Source organism: Kwoniella dejecticola, chromosome 7 (assembly GCF_000512565.2).
Source record: "Kwoniella dejecticola CBS 10117 chromosome 7, complete sequence".
Lineage (NCBI taxonomy): Eukaryota > Fungi > Basidiomycota > Tremellomycetes > Tremellales > Cryptococcaceae > Kwoniella > Kwoniella dejecticola.
Genome location: NC_089307.1, coordinates 270,615 through 284,497, shown reverse-complemented (window position 1 = coordinate 284,497; position 13,883 = coordinate 270,615). Strand labels below are relative to the sequence as shown.

At 47.9% G+C, this 13,883-nt stretch overlaps 4 protein-coding genes across 4 annotated transcripts; 3 read left to right on the top strand and 1 right to left on the bottom strand.

Annotated features, from left to right (window-relative positions):
* Positions 1 to 1,201: 1,201 nt before the first annotated feature.
* On the top strand, positions 1,202 to 2,469 carry I303_105743 (uncharacterized protein; the record flags this gene model as incomplete). Its single annotated transcript, XM_018409056.1, has 5 exons — positions 1,202 to 1,288; positions 1,361 to 1,420; positions 1,565 to 1,778; positions 1,855 to 2,031; positions 2,114 to 2,469. The coding sequence occupies 5 exons, from the start codon at positions 1,202 to 1,204 to the stop codon at positions 2,467 to 2,469; spliced, it is 894 nt and encodes a 297-aa protein (XP_018261328.1).
* Positions 2,470 to 3,339: 870 nt separating this feature from the next.
* I303_105742 (uncharacterized protein) lies at positions 3,340 to 5,336 on the top strand (the record flags this gene model as incomplete). Its single annotated transcript, XM_065969231.1, has 9 exons — positions 3,340 to 3,545; positions 3,697 to 3,778; positions 3,887 to 4,123; positions 4,276 to 4,455; positions 4,547 to 4,643; positions 4,723 to 4,803; positions 4,871 to 4,938; positions 5,000 to 5,057; positions 5,158 to 5,336. 9 exons carry the CDS (start codon positions 3,340 to 3,342, stop codon positions 5,334 to 5,336), a joined length of 1,188 nt encoding a protein of 395 aa, XP_065825303.1.
* Positions 5,337 to 5,730: 394 nt separating this feature from the next.
* I303_105741 (uncharacterized protein) lies at positions 5,731 to 7,036 on the top strand (the record flags this gene model as incomplete). Its single annotated transcript, XM_018409054.1, has 2 exons — positions 5,731 to 6,514; positions 6,681 to 7,036. 2 exons carry the CDS (start codon positions 5,731 to 5,733, stop codon positions 7,034 to 7,036), a joined length of 1,140 nt encoding a protein of 379 aa, XP_018261326.1.
* A 536-nt stretch (positions 7,037 to 7,572) lies between these two features.
* Positions 7,573 to 10,485, bottom strand: I303_105740 (uncharacterized protein; the record flags this gene model as incomplete). The annotated part of the gene is made up of 1 exon (XM_018409053.1): positions 7,573 to 10,485. One exon carries the CDS (start codon positions 10,483 to 10,485, stop codon positions 7,573 to 7,575), a length of 2,913 nt encoding a protein of 970 aa, XP_018261325.1.
* Positions 10,486 to 13,883: the final 3,398 nt, after the last annotated feature.

The window sequence follows — 13,883 nt, the reverse complement described above, 5'->3', positions numbered from 1 at the left end:
ATGCATGACTTCTCCATGTCCTTAGATGGAATCAGTTGGTGAAGAGCAATATTGATGCATGCGTGCGGCTGTCTGGGCAGGCATTCAAGAGCCATGAGATACCTCATAAGGAGCCAGTCTTAGCGACTTCTTCTTCCCCGTAAGACCTGTCAAGGAAGGCAGGCAGGTCGTACATCATTTTCTCAGCTGAAATGCTGGAACTTGCTGTTGAGGCGCAGAATTGCACAGAACACATGAATCGCTGCTGATCAACTTGTACACTTGCTATCATTCAGCCCATGGCGAACACGGTCTATGGGTTTTTCGGGGAAACCGAACCGTAAATTCCGGATTCAGGCACGCGGAGACGCTCTGTTGCTTTCTTAGGGTTTCACGGTTTCCTTTCGACGAAAAGCTCGGACGCGTCGTTGTTTGTGTTGCTATCTTTGGGTCCTAGCGTCTCCGTGCCAGATCTTCGCCGCGAGCTCATGCATCTTCCGAAGCATCCATCCATTCTTCTCCCGGAAGTAGGATGAGCATTCGTCTAAAACGGAGTCGTTGACAGAACAGTCTGGATCAAAACAGACTGCTATACGTACACGCGTAGATCACCGGTTTTCCAGACGAAAACACCTTTTTAGATCGTAGATGCGAGCTTCCTTTCAGGCTTTGTCTGCGGTCTGCGCGTCGTGCCTTCATACTTTCAGGCCCCACGATCAAAGCACATTTGATGAGTTTGATGATTATACCCTGAGGGTAATCATCGTGTCTGATGAGTCATATCGCTTTTTGATGATTTAGTGAGATGCCCTGATCTTCCTCTGCGCATCTGCTGATTTGCTCATGTTCATCGATTGTTGCAAAGGTTTTACTCTGACGATGTGCCGTTAAGGTATATCGTTATTATGTGTTTTGTTTTGATCCGGGCTGTTTTTCTCAACCTGTATCCGTATCCGTGTCCGTAAACAACATCGCGTCGAAGTCCGTCACTACGAATTTGTCTTTGACTTGTTTTGACTTTGGTCTCAGTTTCACTTTAAACATATAAACTCCCCCTCCCCAATTCGTCGTCACCCATCGTCGCACTTTTTCCTCTCTTCATTCAATAATAAATATATATAACCTGTAATACTTGTTCAATTCAGAACTACTCCACGCTCTTTTAACGCTTACTCGTAATCCTCTAACGCAATCAACGCCAACACACATCACCCAAATCACGATGTCCGCCAAAACCCTCTTCTTCGCCGCTGCCGCCGTCATCGGTGCTGCCGTAGTCAAAGGTCAAGCCGCTCCCAACTGGCAATACGTGAGCACCCTCATCGATGTCCAAGCGTATCGACGCGTTTACTGATGAGCTGTGTCGTACATGATTCGATAGATCCCATCTGCTTGTCAAGATCAATGTTCTTCGACTCTTCAATCAGCTTACACTTGTGAAGTGAGTGAGAAGCCATAATGACATCCACATTCACAATCACAATCAAAGCATTCTCGCTTCCGCTCGTGTCACCGACGCGTACCCCGTTGACCCAGTCTGTGCAAAGTAATTGATGCTGATAGGCGCATCTTTACGCGTTCTTAGACCACCTACTCCACTTCTACCGAAGTCTACGGATGTTTCTGTAACAACTACCCTACCGACGTTGACGCCTGTTCATCGTGTTTGAACTCCAACGACGCTTCCGCTCTCGGATCTCTCTTGACTTCCACTCAAACCGCTTGTCCTACCGCCCAACAACAATGTTTCTTCGAATGTTCATTCGACACTTGTGCTTCATCCGATATCTCTTGCCAATGTGAGTTCACATCGATTCGCGTCTTCCGTCTTCCCATATAGCTGCATCGGCTGACTATCGTCCATATGAACCATAGGTGACGCTACCTACCTCGCCAACATCTACAACTGTGCCTCCTGTAACACCGCCAACGGCAACACCGGTGCTACCCAAGTGTCCGATTTCCAATCTCTCCAAGAATCATGTGCCAACCAGAACTTCACCGGTGCCGACCAAACTTTCACCACCTCCGGTCTTCCTTCCATCCAAACTGGTAAGTCTGAGCACCCCATCCTTGCCCTCCGCTTTGTGATACGTCGTCTCGCAAGCTTAGCTGACGCTTATTCTCTATCTAGACGGATACACCGCTCCCACCTTGACCGCCAGCGGAGGTGGTGCCGCCGCCACCGGTGACGCTTCTGACCTTGCCGGTGGATCCGCTACTGGATCCGGTTCTGACGCCACTGCCACCGATGCTGCCGGAACCACCGCTGCCGTCGCCACCGCTTCTCTCTCGGCCACCAAGGCCTCAGGTGCCGCTTCCAAAGCCGCCAGCGCTACCGGCTCAACCTCTCACTCCGCCTCTGGATCCAAATCCGCCACCGCGTCGGCCGCTGCCTCCTCGGGTGCTTCTTCCGGTGCCCTCAATCTCGTCGCTCCCGCTTTCGGTGGTGTCGTAGGTCTCGTCGGCGCTGTTGTTGCCCTCTTCTAAATGATCCATTTATAACGACATACACACATGATAGGTGGCAGTTTTACATGATCATCGTTCTGTGTCCCGCCGTGCTTGTTCTTCCGACGTCAACGAACATTCAAATTGCTTTTATTCATACGAAACCTGTTTACGCCATGTTACATGTTCATCGATTTTATTCACGCCCTTCGTTTCGCTATCTTGGTTTATAGGAAAGTCAAGTTTTAAATGCTGAATGCAAATAGCTTGTGGTCTGGATTTATCTACCGTCTATCAGGACTCTGATAAGCTGCATGATCAGAAACACGTTCAATCGGATCTTCGTAGGACTTCTTGACAAGCGCCACTCCCAGCACAACATTCGAGTGCAACTTCGGATCGGCAATGACATCGTGCACGCCATGCGCAAGTGCCAACGTTGACATTGAGAGATGCTTAAAATAGCATTCCGCCGAGCACATGCCCTTCCGGCCCGGGCCATCATTTTAATCTAAACCTCCACATCTGTTGTCCACCTGACCACATTTTCGCTATTTACTGTTGCTCAAGATCGATATCGGATATCGTCATGGATAAATTACTGGAATCTGCTTAGTGTCACGAAAATTAGTCTGAATGTCCGGGTGTAAGCAGGGCCGACTTTATCATCATGGACATACAGTTCATCATTTTGGTGATAGACAAGTTGCAACGATACGAGCAGATCTTGATTCGACGGGCCGTCCGCGCCGTCCTGAAATGATGTTTCTACAGATATACAGATATATAGAAACGAGGAATGCTATCCAAAACCCATGAGCCCTATACACTCGACACTGTTCTTATATCTGCACCCAACTCAGATTGAACTTCGTAGATACAGTATCCCTGTCAAGTCAATCCGCAGGAATGAAGACATTCACCACGCTCCTTCTTGCCGCCGTCGCCAGTACCCTCCCTGTCCTAGGGAATACGTATGGAGATTGCCAAAGACCGAAAGCGCAGGGTACTCAACTACAAGGATGTCCTAATGGGACGCTGTACGTCTCGCAGACTGATCCTCAGGCAGAGTACGGGACGATCCAAGATGCGGTTGAGAGCCTAGCGGACGATGAGTGAGTTGAAGTTTCGTCCCCTGCTCGCTCTCGGTTGATTTCACTCGACTGCTATGCCAGACGCTATAAGCCTCACTCCGCACGCTATACGTTATACGGTCTACGCTGATTCATGTTTTTCCCTCACCCCTTTGTTATCCAATCGCTCTAGCTCCACTCAGTATATCTTGGTCGGCTCAGGAAATTATCATGAAGTGGTCAATGTTACCAGAAAAGGTCCTCTGACTATCATGGTGAGTCATTCGGCCCTGCCTCCCCTTTCGGTCATCTATTATATTCACCGTTTCGATACTCGTTATGGGAGTCCGAGCTGATCTCGACACCGACCCAAATGCGCATAGGGGATGACATCCTCCCCATCCGACTACACAGCCAACACAGTCTTCCTCTTCAACTCATCATACATCAACCAGACCTCCCAAACCGCTTCGCAGGACAACGCAGACGCCGTCGTACTTACTGTTTCGCCTTCTCGGAACGCCTCGCTCGTCGGTGCGGGTCCGACGGGTGCTCCCTTACAGCCTTTGTTCGGTAATAGCGATTTTAGAATGTACAATGTTGACATTGCCAATCGAGCTGTGAGCGTGCACTCTCTCGTTCTGCCCTCTTGATTACCCCCCTTGGTTGGATCGACGGATAGTTTCAAACGCACCATCTACCCACACAAGACCATCCGAAATGTTTATTTCTGGATTGAGTGCTAATTTTTCAATTCTACTTGTACTCATAGACTGTCAACGGCGTCGAGTACACTGCTGGGGATACAGGACCCTCAGCAGCCCTCTTCGTCAGCTATGCGAACGCATCATTCTACGAATGTACCTTCTCAAGCTACCAAGATACCCTCTATGTCGGCAGGAATGGAAGTGCTGTCTTCGTAGGTGGTGAAGTAGTCGGTACGACTGATTTCGTAAGTCTTTCAAGGTATTCCCTTCTGGGCCGCAATAAGCAGTTCTCGTTGTTTGAAGTCGACGCTGATGGGCTAATGTATGGCGACTCAGATATACGGCTTCGGTACGGCCTACTTTGAAAATACCACTCTGTCAAGTAGAAATACCGGTGGTGGTTTAGTAGCCTGGAAAGGTTCTGAAGAATTCTGTAAGCCAAGCGTCCCTCGTGAAATCTGGATCTGCATGTAGCCGCTGCTAATCTGGTTGATGATCGATGCGACGGACAGACGGACCGGATACCTTCGGAGCCTACTTCAACAATTCGAGAGTGGTCAAAGCTGCCGATGCTAATGCTACTTTGGATCTGAGTAAGCTCATTATTTGGGCTGAGTAGTACGTGATCCAAAAATTGACGGTTCTTGATCTGATATATAGCCGGCACAAGAGCATTGGGTAGACCATGGAATAACCAATCCAGAGTGGTATTCATGAACACCTACATGGTCAGTCCGTCTTCTCTCCCACTGTATGGTGATCAACCCTCGCTGACTGGTCTCGTGTCAGTCCGATATCGTCCTTCCCCAGGGATTTATCGAATGGTCAGCCTCGGACCCACGAGTCTGTGAGTGAACCTCGAGCTACATCTCCCATCCAGATCTACTACGTTTTTTTTCCCTCACAGCTTGGAATTGGCCTGACTGACCTGATGGGTCCTGATGTAGTCCCAAACGTCACCCATTTCATCGAATCAGGATCATACGGTCCAGGATGGAACCCCTCAGCCAGGAACTACAGCGTCGAAAGCGTCATCTCACCCGAACAAGCGCAGAGCCAATATTCGGTCAGCGCTGTTTTCGGCGGATTCCCAACTTGGGTCGATAGTGTCTATGTATACAATTAGGAGCTAGTGTTCGCCAGTGTTCTGCGTTATCATGCTGAAGGTTATGTGGGAAGTGAAGTTTTTGTGAGCGTCGTATGTAATGGTTATAAGTATAAGTATAATAGTGAGAAGATATGCGAAATGCGATGTGCGAAATAGAAAGTTGCCAACGAGTCATAAGTGGTGCGTCTAGCACGCTGCGATAAGATAAGTGACTCGTATCAAGCAAGGTATCAAGCGCGGCGGTTCATCGTACACGAGTAGATTTCGCTTAACTTGACTGCATCGAGTTCATCGATCTGCTCTCATTTCATCATCCATCTTGCCTTTATCCACTTTCACTCTCAACCTTCTCCGTCTTCGTCTATGAACTGCATCACCTAGAGATGCTTCCTCAGCCCTCAACGTTGAAAATATGACATACCCAAATTCTTCGACCTCATCTTTATCAGATCCAAGCGAAGTACATCTCCTCTATGTCCTGCTGGACTCGAATTTACCCACAGGGGGCTTCGTGTCTTCTTCCGGTCTAGAATCATTCGCCAAACACGGCTTTCTGTCTACCATCCCACCGTTCTACGACACCGAAGCTGCATCCGATTTATCAGATGAAAAGCGGAGTAATCATGTTAGCACTAGTAAGAGGAGTATATCGGAAGGAGTAGTTGATTTCGCTAGAGCCGAAGTGGAGAATTACGCTTGTACGACTGGAGGGTTCGTTAGTGATTCCTGGATGATCGTCAATGATGCTCTACCTTCCGCGTCGACATCGTCATGGCAGACAGCGGAATCTGGCGGAGGCGGAGGCGGAGGCGGAAGGCAAAATAGCCAACCTGAAGATGAAGATGACTTAGTATCCAGGATTGTCAACGACGTGATCGCTCTCGATCGATATAACGAGGCTACGCTCTTATCGCACGTTGCTAGAAGATCATCAAAGGCGCAAGGGGTGGCCATGTTGACTCTGTACACAAGGGGTCTTTCCGAGCCCGAACTCAGCGGACTGAATGAAGATGGCGACAACGATCATGGTTCTTCTGAAGGAGGAGACGACTTATATAGGGATAGGATGCGCAAGAGAAGAGAGATGGCTAAGAGGATCGTAGATGGGTACAAGAGAAGTATAAGGAAAGGCGATAGCCCGGGTCATTTGGCTGTTTGTTGGGGGGTGATCACTGCTTGTTTGGGATTATCTCTGGGTGAGTCCGTTACTCTAGGATCTCATCTGCCATCCATTCCTAATCTCTCCTCACATCCTGCCAGATCAATCACATCGTTATAGAATCCATCACACTGCATCAAAACATCTGTATTGCCCAGCTATCTTGACACGGCCACTGATAGTATTTTATCTTGTTATTGCAGACCGCTCCATCCATTTACATCTTTTCCTGCACGCTCGATCCCTCCTATCCTCTGCTGTGCGGCTCAACCTGATCGGACCATACGCTTCCTCGCAATTGCTCTTGCACCCTTTCAAGAGGATTATCGAGGATCAGACTCTCAAGGTGATCTCTATGAACACCAGCGAACACTATAACATCAAAGATCGCCGGCATGTCCACAACAATAATGATAATAATCCCAATGAGACTGCGGAAGACCAATTCTGGACATGGGCTGATGATGCAGAAGGAGAAGGACCATATACGACTTGGCCATTAGGAGAAATCTTAACTGCAAGACATGACCTCCAACATTCTCGTATATTCAACTCGTAGCCTGATCGTTCCTGTCGTGCGCTCTACAACTCGACTCATTTGTGTTTTAGTTGTATTATAGACCAATATCGCAAGCGCAAAGTGCTGTGTATGTGTGTATGCATATATTCACTATGAACATAGGAACATGAATGGTGTCTCAGGTAACCGTCTATCATAAATAAGTGACTCGACTCGATCATCGACTGATATATAGGAATGACCGTGAACCGTGAATGTAGGAGAACAGGTCATGTATGTGATGGAGAAATGAAATTATGCTAGTCTAATTAGGTGTATTGTATCAACAGTGTAGTCAATGATAAGTGGCTCGGAAAATGCTATGAGATGAAAAGACTATGTGAGATGGAAACGTCCAAAATGTCCAATATTTATACGATGTTGATGTTGATGATGATGAGGAGGAAGAGGAAGAACAATGTCCAAAGCGTCGATGATTGATGATTATTAAGCTACAGAGAAAAGTGAAGTGGATTCTAAATTTACACAACGTAAGAATACTCAGCGCGATAACGCGGTAAGCTACTTCAGACCTACTACGTCATCCTCGGTCTACCACTGCCCATGCCGTTCTGAGGGGTGTTCAAACCTCGAGCTTGAGATTGCCCGTACAGCCCCATACCCATTTGCATCTGCATCTGTTGAGGTAGATACATCATGCCATTGCCATTCCCATTACCGTACATTGAGCCTCGGTTCATGTGTTGAGGAGGCAAGACCATTTGGTGGTGCTGATGTACGAAATGTTGCGGGTGAGGGTATTGTGCATGAGCATGAGCATGAGCGTGAGAGCGAGGATCCGAGGCGAACGAGCTGGTCGAGTCGGAATCTTGTTCATAGAACGAAGAAAACCTTTTCCTTGCTGCCGAAGTGTGGACGTGCCCTGACGACTTGGCCCGGGTATTCTGAGGTCGCGAGTTGGCGTGAGGTTGCGATTGCGATTGCGCGTGAGTGAAAGAATGAGAGTGAGATTGCACTCTTCTTCGATTCTGATCATCGTGTTGATGATATCGGTGTCGATCTTGCGCTTGCAGTTTTTGCGGAGTAATATTCGGTGAGAGGTAGTTTCCTATCGAGGCAGACGAATTTCTCTTATGCTTATTTGCAGAAGCGGATGTGGAAGGGTGATCACGCAAGTCCATCATAGATGATCTCCTCTTAGCTTCCTTCTCTTTGATCCGTTCTTGATCAGCCAGCCTTTCCATATGCCCAGCAGCGTTTTGAGCTCTGAGTTCTCGCGCTTTGGCAACCTGGTTGAGGGCTTCTTGGGCTCGTACTTCTCTATACTTCATATCGGCTTCCATCGACATGGACAATCGCTTCGATGCCCTCTTATCGGCTGGAGCGGGCTGCGACAGAGATCGAATGTGGGTAGAAGTAGGTCGGACATCGAGAGTGGAGGTCGCAGCAGGAGCAGGTCGAGGTTGGGATTGGAATGATTGCGATCGCCTTTTAGCCACTACGGCTAGAGGCTCGTCATCTTCCTCCTCGTCCTCGTCGCTTTCTTCTTCCTCTGATCCCGATGAGTCTGTATCACCCTTGTTCGAATGTCGACCTTTAGGTTGAAACGATGAGAGGGGTCTTTCCTTCTTGGGTGATGAAGCAGGCGTAGTGATTGCAGAGGCGAGAGTCGGCTTAGGCGCGTTGGCAGTGAGCTGTTTCAACGCAGCGGAATCATCTTGATGTTGAGAGTCTTCGAGGGTGTGGAGCACTTCGACTGACGCGTCGGATTTCGTCTCGCTTTCATCGTCTAAAGCTTTCATGACATCTAGAAACTCGGTAGGAAGATTCGGATTCTCAGTCGATGTTCGCGGTAAGACTGGCCAAGACAGAGTGGAAGGCTCGTATATCTCCGACAGTCCCAAGATGTACGGTGAGAAATCCAGATCCCAGACTCCGTATCCCGGTCGAGCCATTGAGATGGGCGAGAATGTATTGTCAGGGTAAAAGACCATATTCCTCTCTTCATACGGCGGACGATTTATGAAATCCAGAGCACCTTTCGGTCTCGGTACGATAGATTTCTTGCTATTCTTCCTGGTCTTCAATATACCGACCGGCTGTTCACCTCTGTCCAGCTTGACCATTACTCCCTGTATGGCTAGATTCAGCCATAACCCACCTTGCGCAGGGGCCAAATCACCTTCGAGTCCCTTATGCGAATTGACACTCATTGGGAAAACACGCTGGTCGGATCGAATACTGAATGCGACTTCGTCGGGCAGCTTGGAGTTCTGCCTACGCAGGGATAACGCTAGAGGGTGAGGCGAAGGTGCTCGAAGTTGACCCATTTTGCGCATCGATACCCTGCGCAACTGCTCAGACGCCCATGTATGCTGTCGAGCGAGCTGTTCCGAAGGTGGTAAGATGGGTGTGGACCCTCGAGGAGGGGTGACGATAGCGGGAGAAGGGGTCAGGGTGACTTTCGGTATAGAGGACAGCAAATCGGGTGTGCTCGAGTTCGGTGTCGTTTCAGCAGATAGATCGGAAAGAGGGGTGTTGGAGCCTGATCCGTCCGAATCTACAGGGGCAGCTGTCTTGCCAATCTTCTTTCCTCCAAGCCAACCTCGCCATTTCTTCCCTTTATTCTTGCCTTCTCCTGCTTCCTGTAATGCATTGGCTAATTTTGAGCCTGTGATAGCTACGTCTAGGGATACCCCTTCTGCAGGAGTCTTCACGCCTTCGGAACTGCTAGTCGAGCTCGCAGAGCTAATCGTACTGAAGTTTGAGTTGGAGCGCGAGGTCATGGGAGTTGAAGGGTCGGTGGAGACAGAGGATGAGGCAGACATGCCAGGAGCAAGTAGAGCAGACGATTCGGGGAGGGGCGGGATGGGAGGCACATCGCTAGGTAGCTCGGTGGCTCCGAAGACAGATTTCCGGGCTTTGGTGAACACCCTCCGTAGCGATTTCTTCCCAGATTTGGGCGTCTTCGGCGTTATGACGATCTCGTCATTGAGTGCAGACATGACTGGTTCATCGAGATCGACTGCCAGTATAGAGTTGGCTGGCAGGCTGTTACTTCTTCTCCGTTGCAATGTAACAGATTTGTCTTCTAGCTCGTCTTCCTCGCCGCTGCTGACAGGTGGTTGAGAGAGTGGCGAAGGCTTTTTGATCAGACTGAGTGATCGTTGTTTACGTATCAACTTAGCCCTGGGTAACGCAGATCTCTCCTCGCCTTCCAAGCTAGCGGATCTGATGGGATCGGTCGGTCCAGTTGCCGCTTGGGGATCTGGCATAGGATCGACATAGTGCCACAACGAGTCATCGGGATGTAACAGATAAGCGTTCAGTCCGTATGGATCCCGATTCCTTCCGCCTGGGAAAGTAGGATAGGGTGAGAAGGAGGTCGTGTCCAGTATGGGTACTGATCGAGGGATGTCTGGCACGTAAAGAGAAGAAGGTCGAGGGAAAGCGGACGGTTTTCGAGGAGCTTCGATTTCGACAGACATTTTCTCCCGTGTATCTGGAGAGGTTATGAACAATCAGTCAATGATTGATTTCTGCAGAAGTGAAGAGATAAGTGAAGACTTACTTGAGTTGCGAAAACCAAAGCGAAGAGTTTTTTAAATTCGGCTGGAGCTGGAGTGAATTTCCCTTCTCCAGAATGAGAAAGGTCTTTTGCTTTGATGATAACCTTGTTACGTGGGGCGGAAACGCAATCTTGCGTGGTTGCGGTGCACTGTCCTTGCGGAGTACGAGTGTCAAAGGAAGTACAAGTGTCCTGACCGAGCGATGCGCCTGATGAGTTCGAAAAGGCTTAGCAAGGGGTCGAATGGATTGGACGATGATCAATTGACTAATCGGAAAAAGGAAAGGATGAGCTGAATTCAAATGATCAGATCGCCGTTGACTTTCAGCATGGGTGTGACATCTATAAACCACACCAAAGGTAATGCCAGAATAATGATAGTGGAGTGGCGCAGCGATCACAGAGTACGACGTAGAGAAAGGAACAGCTGTGTATGTAGTATATATCACAAAGGTATCGGTGAAATGAAAAGGACAAGAAAGGAAGTGAGATCATGAAGATATAATGAGGAGATGGAAGTTTGCAGAAGAGCGCCAAGCGAGATCAAAGGGAGTCTGATCATGCGTATTTTGCACTTCACTCACCCAAAAGCTCTTTGACGAGCACCGATACCAATCGATATCCTTCGCAACTTGAGATCTGCTTTTCAGTATCCCATTCCGATGCCTTCCTTTCTTCTAAAGGTGTTTTCTAGTTTGACCACGATTGAGGTGTATTCCTGTGCGAACTTCGGATTGTTCCTCAGGAGTGATGACGAAGAAAATATGGCACGATAAGCGGGGCGGTGACGGTGAATGACTGTTGAGGCTATCGAAGACAATGCTAAAGATTGTTGAACCCGATCAGCCTCTTCATTCCCACTATCGCCCATCATAGTCACAACCAGGGCGTTGGGAAAAACTGTTGGGTATTCGGTTGGTGAGTTTATGGGAAAAGGTGTTTGTTATGACGGGTAGGCGAGGAGAAACATATTCCAAGACATAGACAGACAGATTATAATGATAGGAGGGACGTCATTGATTGAGACATGTACAATCAGGCTCAAATCGAAAGGTGAATGAAGGAACCAAAGATAGATGAGCCCGATTGAAATTCTCTTTCTGACTGAAGGCTTGTCAGGATTGGTTCGCAGGAATGTCTCCTACACTGTTCCCATTTAACATCGACCGACTTTCCCTTCTACTTTTTGCTGATGCCATTCCACACTTCACCGCTGGGAGCTGGACTGCAAGGGTGAAGAAGGAAGATTAGACTCACTTTGCGACCGTCTCTCGGGCCTAATTGCTGTGCGTCCGGTATTTGCTCAGGAAGCAAATTGCGGCCCTTCTGTATTACTCGGAATCCCAGCTGTCCAGTCTCCCTTTCGACCACAACCCGCTAAGTTTGACCAAGTTGACTGTTCTGATCGATCTTCTATACACTGTCCAGGAATATGCCAAGCACAACCACAAGCACTGGCAGCGCTCCGCTATAGAAAGGCGGGCACGGGAAAGCTATTTGACTTTATTTTAGGCTTTTGTCAATTGCCGTCGGTCGGTCAGAGTGGAGGTCGGTAACATGCGCAAAAAGGCTGTGAATGTTTTACTTTTATTTTGGTCGGGTATTCTAAAGTTATGGTTAGGCTTCAGAGTCGTAAGTCGTCCTCGTGCGCAGATTGTATAGTTGAAGACAGTCAGGTGATTCCTTATCTATCTTGGTCGATCGAGTTGATTGAGGAACGATGAGCAATCACTGCGAAGAGGGATAATGGACGAGCAGCTGACAGAGTGACGATCCGATGATTAAATGGATAGATGTCTAGGTGATTAGATTAAAGTAAGGCGAAGTTAAGGAGTGTGAGTATATGATAGCTTGAGGAAGACCGTATAATCTTACTCGGGGTGATGTACTGTACTAGTGTCCTTTGATCGCAACCGAGTGGCCGAACCGAATTAACCAGGGTACAAAGTATCTTCTAAGACTAGATATAGTTTGGTGTATATGTTGATATACACATGCGCAAACAACGATTTAATGACGAAGTGATGAAGTGTTGAAGGACAAGTTGATGCAGATGATGTCGCTGTATGTGAAGAGGGAGATATCCTGAAGTTGATAGTAAGGGGATGTCGCCTTGTATCGGTACTCGTACTCGTTGTTCCAAGGAGCAAGCAACGTTTTAAGGATAAATTACAGGATACAGATTACAGGACAGGAAGAGATCAATGCGGATGCGGATTTTGCGTTGCGCGAGCGACCAAGTCTATCTTTCTTCGGGTCCCTTCAACGTCAAGTTCAGTGGAAGGTAGCAGTAGTGATAACATGAGACGAATTCCTTCGTTTGATAACATGAACGAAGACATGCATATAAAGTATTTTCCTCTGTCATGTTTTATCAACAGCAGTCTGAGAATAACTACACTCAGCATAACGAAAACATCAAAACCCTCTCCTTCTTTCTCAGCTTGGACGTGCCTTGTTTTGGCTTTTACTAGAATTATAAGAAATGTCGTAATTCCGGAATACGGGAATGCTAAAATGCATTGAAACCGGAATGACGTCTTTGGCTTGTGTCCCCTCTCCCCCCTCCATTCCTCCCTCCCCCTTATACACGCTGAACACTTTTACGGAGGCTGTTACGGCATCTCTTCTTTTGAACGAAGGAAAAAGGCTTTTCTTTTCTTAGAATCGCAAGTCGGACTGTCCTCGTATACCTACTATATTGAGATGCGCATGATGCGCTTGAGAGAAGCTTTTAGCATAAGTACGACCAAGCAGAGGAGTTCGTACGTATATACCCAACAAGACCAGTTACTTGTAGATCATCCACAAGAATGAATTGAATTACCTTTCTCCTTGCGGCAGTCAGTCTGACTGCAGGCTACCAAAGCGACAAAAGCTGAAGCGATAAACGTGATAACTTTTCAGATCGCTATGACATAACCCATACCTCACTTACCCTGGATTCGACACCGTAGTTCTCGGAAAGAACTCGTCCGTCACCCTGGATAAGGCATGTTTGATCGAAATTTAGGGATGTAGATACTGCATGTCGGACATTGGAATATTGGAATATTGGAACATGGACTACTGGACTACTAAACTACTGGAATCTGCTGCGTGTTCAAAGGCTAAGACTTTCTTCAACGCTGTGTGGCAATCGATGCATGGGGCATACGAGCGAAGCTAGTGTTAAGACTAAGACTACAACAAAATGACCACTCTTTGCTGCCTTTTCGCAGTTCGAGTTGATGCTTTTTATGAGATCTATTTCCGTTTAAAATGCAAATGCAGTTGATGCAATGATGAATTTGGCTATGTTTGAGAGTGAAACGGTGA